The sequence below is a fragment of the Eimeria necatrix genome, genomic scaffold, assembly GCF_000499385.1.
Source record: "Eimeria necatrix Houghton genomic scaffold, Enh_scaff570, whole genome shotgun sequence".
In the NCBI taxonomy this organism is placed as follows: Eukaryota; Apicomplexa; class Conoidasida; order Eucoccidiorida; family Eimeriidae; genus Eimeria; species Eimeria necatrix.
The window spans coordinates 14,067-23,174 of NW_013654435.1; the positions used below are offsets into that span (position 1 = coordinate 14,067).

The window sequence follows — 9,108 nt, forward strand, 5'->3', positions numbered from 1 at the left end:
CACAATTCTGGTGACTGAAGAAGGAGCAGTTCCTTTGACAGTGCCGACTAGTTCGTGAGGCGTTGGGGTGTACGTACACCCGGCGCAGTGCGGGCTGGAGGAACTGGAAAAGACTTCATTTGTTTTATTCTTTCGACTGGCTGCAGCCCGGAGGCCTCTTTCTAGATCTAATTAGTTTAATAATAATACTTCTTTGGTTGGCATTTGAAGAAAAGAAAAAGCAAATCTAGAAATGCATGCATACACCGTGGGGTGTATGGACAGCTGCGCGGCGCCGCTGTCCATACACCGGCAGTGGCGCCGAACTTTTGCAACTTGGACTATAAAGGACTCTAAAGAAAGGCGAAATAAAGTGTTTTATTTGTTTTATTTGTTTAATTTGTTTAATTTGTTTTAATTTATTTGTTTTTGATGCATTTGTTCATTTGCTCCATTTCAATTCGATGGGTTCCCGGCGACGCGCAGCCACGGGCCGAAACGAAGTGTACGTACACCCCAGCGGGCGATCTCGAGCAAAGTGAAAACGCAGAAAGACAAACAGATAAATAATAAATACAAATGCGCAGAGCTGCTCTGCTGCGGCTCGAAGCAGCAGCAGCCGAAGCAGCAAACTGCGAACGCACTTCCCTGCGCAGCAGCAGCAGCGCAGCAGCAGCAGCTCAACGCAGCAGCCCCGGGGGGCCCCCAAGGGGGCCCCTGGGGGCCCCCAAGGGGGCCCCTGGGGGCCCCCAGCATAAGTGCAGCTCCCTATACACCTGAACTGCATGCAATTCGATGAAGCGACGAAAAGATTGCGTGAAGATATCTTGACCTGCGCGCGGAGCAGCAGAACGAGCAGCAGCAGCAGTTGCTGCTGCTGCTGCTGCTGCTGCTGCTGTTGCACTGTGTTGTTACACTGTTGCTGCTGTGCTGTGGGTGTCCTTGTGGCGTCTTCTGCTGCTGCTGCTGCTCGGCTGTGTCCCGCTGCTGCTGTGGGAAGCGGCCACTCATCGCGGCAGCAGGGGGCGTGCTGCTGCTGCTGCTACTACTGTTGCTGTTGTTGCTGCTGCTGCTGCTGCTGTTTGTGTTGCTGCAGCTGCTCAGCAGCAGTGGTGGTTGCGGTTGCTGCTGCAGGTGCTGCTGCTGCAGGTGCTGCTGCTGCAGGTGCTGCTGCTGCAGGTGCTGCTGCTGCAGGTGCTGCTGCTGCAGGTACTGCTGCTGCAGGTGCTGCTGCTGCAGGTGCTGCTGCTGCAGGTGGTGCTGCTGCAGCTACTCGTCGTCTTCGCAGTCGCTTGGGGGCTGCGTGTCTGCGTCTGCGTCTGCGTCTGCGTCAGCGTCAGCAGCAGCAGCAGCAGCAGCAGCAGCTGCTGCTGCTGCTGCTGCTTCGGGGTCGACCGGCGCGATATCCTCGACAGCAGCAGCCGCGTTTTCCGCAGCAGCTGCGGCGACGTCTGCGGCGTGGGCAGCAGCAGCAGCAGCAGCAGCAGCAGCAGCGTGTGCTGCTGCGTCTTGGGGGTGGTGTGCGACCTTGTCGGCGTCGGCCGCAGCAGCAGCAGCAGCAGCAGCCCTGTCGGCGGCAGCAGCGGCGTCCGCAGCAGCAGCAGCAGCCTCGTGCTGCAGCAGCAGCTGCAGCGCCTCAATGGCGTGCTGCGGCGGGAAGTCCTCGGCCTCCCGCTGCAGCCGAAAAGCCTCCGGATCTGCTGCTGCAGCAGCAGCAGCAGCAGCAAAGCTGCGCAGCGCAGCATGGGCCGGCGCAGCATCCAGCGGCAGCAGCGAGCTCCCCCCGAAGCCCTGCCACAGGCACTTCTCTCCAACTCTTTTCTTGAGTTTTATTTTTGAAACTTCGTCGGAAACAATTAAAATACCTTTATTTCTGAACTTGACAAAGCTTTTAAAAGCTTTAAAAAGAGTCCCGAAGCAGCAGGGGGGGTGCAGCACGAAAGCAGCAGCCCAGCCGCGGCCAGCCACGCCCTGCAGCGCAGCATTTAGCTGCTGCAGCAAAGACTTGAAGCCCCAAGACAGCTGCAGCGCAGCACGCCAGCCAAAACCCTCGAAGTCCAGCAGCAGCAGCAGCGGGGGCTCGAGCCTGTAGACGGGGGCAATCCTGCGCCAGTAGGCCTCGAAGAGCCAGCGGAGATAGCGCAGGAACTGCTGCTGCTGCTGCTGCTGCTGCAGCAGCTGCTGCAGCGCGAAGCGCCCCACACGGGCCACCACTTGCCGCGCTCGCGGGCCGCTCCCGCAGCTCCGCCGGTAGAAGTAGACTGGGGCCAGCTGCTGCCACTGCAGCAGCAGCTGCCGCTGCTGCAGCAGGTGCTGCTGCTGCCAGCTGCTGGGCCCTGGCTGCTCCCGCAGCCTTGCTGCTGCGTCCGAGTCCGGGTCTGTACCCGGCAAGTTCCGGTCCCGCAGCTGGCCCCCCACTGCCGCCACCACTGCTGCTGCTGCTGCTGCTGCTGCTGAGGGGCCCGCTGCTGCTGCGCCCTCTGCTGCTGCTGCTGCGGCGAAGGAGCAGCAGGGCCACTGCCCCCACACAGCCGCCCACACCCACCACAAGCCCAGCAGCAAACCACGGAACCCCACGACCCCCGCCGCCATCGCCTCCTACTCCCAGCTGCTGCAGCAGCAGCAGCAGCAGCACCGCAGACCCGCGAACCCAGCTGCAGCAGCAGCAGCAGCAGCGGCAGCAGCAGCAGCAGCAGCGGCCGAGACGCGTTGCCCGGACTCCTCCTCTCGCCAACGCCTAGCCAGCCGCCCCAAGAGCCCACTCGAATCCAACGAACTCTGGCCACTCTAAAACGCAGAATTGAACATTATAAGCCGCTTTTCGCGCGAAAAGATGAAATAAAACCAGCAGCAGCAGCAGCAGCAGCAGCAGCAGCTGCCCCGGTGGCAGCACGCTCAGCAGGGCTGCCCGCTCCTCGTCCTGTGCCGCCGGCTGGCTCCGGCGCGCCGCCTCCGCGCCCCCAAATTGCAAAATAAACTCCAAAAAGAAAACTTTATTCTCTTTTCTTTTTTATTTGACGAATTCAACTTGCTTTCCGACTGCGGCGCGCGGGTGCTGCGGTGGGGCGCAGGGCTGAGGTGTATGCACAGCACAAATCGAGCCTGCAGCTGCCGCCGCGCCCCAGCATCGCCGCCGCACTCTTTCCGACAAACTGCAGCTCCTCATTAAATAAATAGAAATTATTTCAACGCAGCGCAAACAATTCAGTCAGTTCCGCACAATTAGCCAGAAAACAGCGGCATTTCTAGTCCCGAACCCCCGCCTCCGCAACCCGGGAGCTCCCGTCGAGGCAGCGCCGAGCAACCCCCAATTTCAGATCTTTCGCCACTTTTTCTCATTTATAATGCATTATTTAAATAATAAATGAGTTGTTCTCCACAAATTGAGGCCGGAAAGCCCCAAGGCCCCGCGAAATCGCCAAAATCCGGCCCCCCCCCCGCCGCGGCGGGGGGCTGTATAGACACCCCACTCCAGCCAAACCCGCAAATTTTATTCCTTGCTGCTTTCGCGCACTCTGCAGCAACTCTGGCTGCGGCTTTGCGCAGCAGCGCCGCGGGGCCCTCTGCAGCACTTCTGCTGCCAGCAGCAGCGCGAGTTCCGCGGCTGCAGCGCCCCTGCAGCGCGCTGCAGGGGCCCCGCACCCTCCTGCTGCAGCAGCTGCTGCTGCTGGCTGCACCTGCTGCGCTCCCACTGGCCCGGGGGCCCCCAGCAGCAGCAGAGGGGCCCCCAGCAGCAGCAGGGGGGCCCCCAGGACTGCGCAAACCCCCTTCAGGCCCTAGACATTCCTGGATTAAAATTGATTCAATAGGCACTTAATGTTTAATTTCTAAACTAAAAGGGGGGGGATTGGCTGCATGGCTAGCTAGCAATAGCTGCAGCTAGCTGCAGCTAGCTACAGCTAGCTGCAGCACAAGCGCCCCTTTTGGCTAGCTAGCTACGAGGCCCCAAGGGACTAGCACAGCTAGCCATGCAGAGCCACAGCTAGCCACTTGGCTAGTTGCACTTAGCGCAGCTAGCTACAGCTAGCTACAGCTAGCTACAGCTAGCTACAGCTAGCCACAGCTAGCCACAGCTAGCTACGGCTAGCCACAGCTAGCTGCAGCTACCCGTTTGGCTAGCTGCGCCTAGCCCAGCTAGCCACAGCTAGCCAAGCTAGCCACAGCTAGCCACTTGGCTAGCTGCGCCTAGCGCAGCCTGGATCGAAGTCCGCATGCAAACATGGCAAAGGGAGTTGCACTTATATGAGAAGTTAATTAGAAGTTAAGTCCATTTCAATGGCTACGGCCTTTATTGCAGCTAAAAAGAAATTAAAATGTTTTGTTAATTCACTTGGGAGCCACTTTTGGGTGGACTGCCCTGCGGGCGTGGGGTGTACGTACACCCGGCGCCCCACTGCTGCCACCCAAACGTTTTAAACATCAAAAGTACTTTTTAATTATTTTAATTTTTTAAAATAATTCGCGCAGCAGCAAAGCAAAGAAGAGTTAAAAAGAAGGCCTTTTGTGTCTCAGGAATTATTAAATTAAAAACTTCTGAACTTCAACTGCAGCAAACAGCAGCAGAAACTTCTTGCTGCTGGACAGACACCCCAAATGGCCTTGGTGTTCACCGCTAGCCAGCTGCAGCTGGAGAGCTAGGCCCAGCTAGCTAGCTGGCTAGCTGTAGCTAGTGAGCGCGAGGAGAGCTAGCTGGCTAGCTAGAGCCAGCTAGCTGGATAGCTAGAGCCAGCTAGCTGGATAGCTAGAGCCAGCTAGCCGGCAAGCTGGAGCTAGCTAGCGTGAGTAGAGCTGGCTGGCTAGCTAGGGCTAGCTAGCTGGCTAGCTAGAACTAGCTAGCGTGAATAGAGCTAGGTGGCTAGCTAGAGCTAGCTAGCTAGCTGGCTAGAGGTAGCTAGCTGGCTAGCTAGAGCTAGCTAGGTGTCTCGCTGGGGCTAGCTGAACAGCTAGCTTGCTGGCTAGCTAGGACTAGCTGGCTAGCTAGGGCCAGCTAGCCGTCTCACTGCAGCTAGCTGCCTGGCTAGCTACAGCTAGCTACGCGAGCTGGGCGCGCTGGTTTACATCACAAGTGGCGGCTGTTGACAAAGGCTGGCAGCTGCAGCAGCCACTTTTGCTGCTGCTCTGCGCAGCTGCTGCTGCAGTGCATCCGCTGCTGCAGCAGCAGCCCCGTGCTGCTGAACTTGGACTGTGCTGCAGCGCCTTGTGGGATTAAGTTTTGCTGCTGTTGCTGCAGCAGCTTCTGCCTTTGCTGCTTCTGCTGCTTCTCCTTTTTGGCATTTCAGAGGACCAGATTTTGCTGCTTCAAAGAAAGGGTTTGAAGCCTTTCTTTGAAGCAGCAAAATCCAACAAAAGAAGAGAAAAAAGAAAAGGAAGAAAACCGCGGGAAGCAGCAGCCGGTCGTTAATTGAGCAGCAGCAGCAGCAGCAGCAGCAGCAGCAGCAGCAGCAGCAGCAGCAGCAGCAGCAGCAGCAGCAGCAACCAGCTCACATTACGCAACTTGGCAGTGGATCGCTAGATCGAAGTGTAGCACGAACTTGACTTCGATTTTTTATTCTTTTAATTTCTGAAATGATTAGCTTCGAATTAGAGGCCTATAAACTCGATTTTAGGGTGTACAGACACTGCAGAAATGTGCAGCTTCACGCGAGAAGTGCAGCCGTCCCAGAAATACTTCTTTTTGATTTCTGCAAACTGAGCTTTCTGGGTCAGTAATAGAACACGGGCTTCAATTTAGGAAAAGAATGTTGCTGCAATTCTCCTTTTTTTTCGTCTTTTTGTGGAATTTTTGAAGAGAATTCAAAAACAGTGGCTAATTGCGAGTTTCTGAATAGTCTCCTGACAGTGGAAACTCTTTTGCAGAATTTTTTGCACAACAAGGGACCTTAATGGATATCTGTTTGGCTATAAAGGCACTCAGTGAAATTTCCAGAAAAAGAAATTAAAAACTCATAAGAAAGCGCACTGAGGAGCAATCTGCATGCAACAAGGCTTCTTGCTGCAGGCAGCACTGGAAGACAACTTGCAAGACTTGGCAGAACGGCCACTTCTGAGTGGCGTTTTGGATGAAAAATACTAAATATAGTTTTGAAAATAAAAATATAATTATTTGGTGCTTTATATATGGACATTGCCCGTTAATTATTGCTTGGTTCGGGACCTGCTCGCGGCTGTCACGCTTATTGTGGCTCCTCCTATCCCGAAAGTCCGTATGTTTCTTCGTGCCCGCATGTAAACATAGAAGTCTACAAATATATAAATATGCAAATAAATTTGCAAATATAATTAAATGGGATACAGAGAAGTTGTAGTCAAGTGAGTGTCGATTTCGGCGGCAGCGAAGCCCGGACTTGATGGGCTCTTCAGCTTTCCGCTTCGCGCATTCCTCTTTCAACCGAAATACTGCAAATAAATCCGAGATTTATACTTTGGTTTGAAATCAATGAATGAAATTAATGAAATAAAGTCAAGGGAAACAGTTTGATTGCCAAAGTAGCCGCCTTCCAGCAGGCATACCACCCTGGCCTCTCGAAGCAGTCCCACCCAGTCGGCGCAGCGTCAACGCTGTTGGCCATTGTGCTCGGGTGAAACTTCATTTCGAAGAATAAAATTATATTTCAGACAAAACAGACACAAAATGCAACTTTAATTTGCGCAAATTGAGCTCCAGAGTGGCAGCGTTTCTGCAAATCTGGTGGCAGCCGCAGGCTCGATGCAGGTCTGTTGGTCCAGCCGCCGTGCCAGCTGATGTCGCTGGTGGCTTTTCTCCGGAATCTGCCGACTTAAACTTTTATTTTCTCGAGTTTTAGCAATCCTAATGTTTTAAAGTGAGGCGTGGACGCTGTGTAGCCCCCAGACAGCGTAGATGCTCTCCATTCGCGTTGGAGGTCAAGTTCAGATTTGGCGGCGCGGCTGCCTGTTGCTGCGTGGATCTCCGCGTTGAGTGTCCTTCTGCAGGCATTTTCGATTTAAAACATTCCAAGTTGAACTTGAAAAGAATTTGGAAGCAGCGATGGGCCACTCGGCGGGCGGGATGCTGCAGAAGGCGCCGTGGCACCAGTTCTTCTCGAACCACCCCAGGAAGCTGGCGCTGCGCTCGCGGCTGCTGCTGCTGCTGGACTGCGCCATTTTGGGGCTAATATGTGCCTCTTTGACGGGTCCTTGGTACCGGCAGGACTGGAGAGTGGCCAATGGCGAGATTCTTTCGTGGACTCTGCACCTGAGCAGGGCCAAGTTCAGCGTGGACTGCTCTTCAGACTCTCCGGAGTTTCTGGAACTCTGCCAAATCCTGTACGGCCGCATGGCCGGGGACTTGCGGGCAGTCACGCGTTCAATTTGCAGCGCCGGGCGCAAAGTGCAGGACACAGACCTGCAGGCTTTGCTGCAGGAAACCTGCAGCGACATGAAGCTCATAGAGAAGCTCTCCGTGGCCTCTGGGATTTTGGTGGGGTTGTGTTTATGTTTTTCGGCCTTTAGTGTTATTTCTTTTTTGCTGCACTGGGGCTCGGGCTTTCGCAACCGCAGGGCGTGGCGGGCCAGCTTTGGCTGCCGGCTGCTGGCCTGGCTGGCCGCAGCCTTTGCCTGCATTTCCTACAGCGCAGCAGTCCTCAACGTTGAAGATCTTTTTCACTTCCAGCCCCCCCTAAATGTGGCTTTTGACCCTGCCCACGTAGAGCCTGTTTCCCACGAGTTGCTCTACGGATTCATCTTAGCCATTTTCACCGCTGCCTTCACCACGCTTTACCTCCCTTTTTGGTGGAAAGCTGCGCCTTACGACCCAGACCCTTACTTTTTAGAGCCCGCAGCAATGCGTCGAGGCTTTGTTTGATCTTTTCTGTTTATTATTTCCTTTTTTCCGCGAAAAGTCCGGAGAAAAGCAGAAGTCTTTGATCCTGCAAAGACTTGCACTTGCACGGAGCTTCAGTGGCTCCCCCAATTCTGTCGAAATGCGCCGTTGGCGCTGTGGATTTGATTTTGTGCATTCATTTGCAAAGTATCAACAATGTTTTTTAAATAAATTTCCAATTTATTTAAAAAGGCATAGTTGATACCGCTTTAATTCAAGGCTACATCGCGCTTCACCTAAGAAAGGCGAAAGCTTGTTCCAGTGTTGAGGGGCTGTTTTGACTCGCCACGATCAGCAGTTCGAGAGCCTTAAAGACCAGTAATTCAATTCTATAACAACTGGCTTCTCCCTTTTGGAGGTCTGCTGCCCAAAAAAGAGTGAAAAGCTGCACAAATGCAGCAGAAAGCTCTTGAAACAAACCGCTACACGACAGCATGGAGTTAAGGGGAATTCACATCTTTGTCCAGCGCTGCTATAAAGCCACCGTATTCCACAGTTTTAGTCCGCAAACATGTGCAAAACGAGTTCAGTGAAGGCGCGCTGAATGTGCTGGCTCTCCACAGAGCACTTCTTGCGGAAATGTGACGCCAGCAAAAGACTTTCTGAGACCACTCTTGCTTTAATATTAGCCTGGAGCCGAGGAAAGCTTGGCTTTTTGGGAGTAACTTTGGCCCAGGAGTCTGTGTCGTCTACACTGAGAGTGGAGTGAACCCAAAGAGCTTCATATCCGCGGCACTGCGGGCAACTCAGCACTTGTTGAGCCGCAGCAGCGCTCGCCTAACCTATTTGCCCTGCATTGTGTCCTCGCGTAGCCTATTTGCTTTGAATTGTGCATAGGATTAAGAGAGAAGTGCAACAGCAGCATCGAATTTGGTAGTAAAGCAGCAACGGCATTAACAGCAACACCGGCAACGCGGCAGGCGTTGCCCAGAAGCCCCAGTTAAACGCTACCAAAGCTGGCTTCTAAGTAATGAATAGATAAATGACTTTGTTGATCACTAACGCATCTTTTTTCAGCTTGTAGTCCAGAGAGTATGAGCAAGAGCAACGAGCCACCGGTGAGCGTTGTCGTCGCAGGGGGAAGACAAGCCCAGCTGTGCAGTGCGGCCGTGCTGCCTAGCAGAGGCCGTCTCAAGAGAACTGCAATTCTTTTTAAAATATAAATAAAGTTGTTTCTTGACTTGAAGCGCAGTTGTTGCAGTTGTAGCCACTTACACGAGAAGCGAGGTGGTCGTCGCTGGCCGCAGTGCATGACGACTCACCAGCCACTTGTCTGCAGCCCGAAGCTG

General features: G+C 54.1%; 3 protein-coding genes across 3 annotated transcripts; 1 reads left to right on the forward strand and 2 right to left on the reverse strand.

Moving 5' to 3' along the window:
* Positions 1-1,248: 1,248 nt before the first annotated feature.
* ENH_00063660 (hypothetical protein, conserved) lies at positions 1,249-2,571 on the reverse strand (the record flags this gene model as incomplete). The annotated part of the gene is made up of 1 exon (XM_013582146.1): positions 1,249-2,571. The coding sequence occupies one exon, from the start codon at positions 2,569-2,571 to the stop codon at positions 1,249-1,251; it is 1,323 nt and encodes a 440-aa protein (XP_013437600.1).
* Positions 2,572-6,985: 4,414 nt separating this feature from the next.
* On the forward strand, positions 6,986-7,801 carry ENH_00063670 (hypothetical protein, conserved; the record flags this gene model as incomplete). The annotated part of the gene is made up of 1 exon (XM_013582147.1): positions 6,986-7,801. The coding sequence occupies one exon, from the start codon at positions 6,986-6,988 to the stop codon at positions 7,799-7,801; it is 816 nt and encodes a 271-aa protein (XP_013437601.1).
* Positions 7,802-8,759: 958 nt separating this feature from the next.
* Positions 8,760-9,071, reverse strand: ENH_00086440 (hypothetical protein; the record flags this gene model as incomplete). The annotated part of the gene is made up of 1 exon (XM_013582148.1): positions 8,760-9,071. The coding sequence occupies one exon, from the start codon at positions 9,069-9,071 to the stop codon at positions 8,760-8,762; it is 312 nt and encodes a 103-aa protein (XP_013437602.1).
* Between the last annotated feature and the right edge of the window lie 37 nt (positions 9,072-9,108).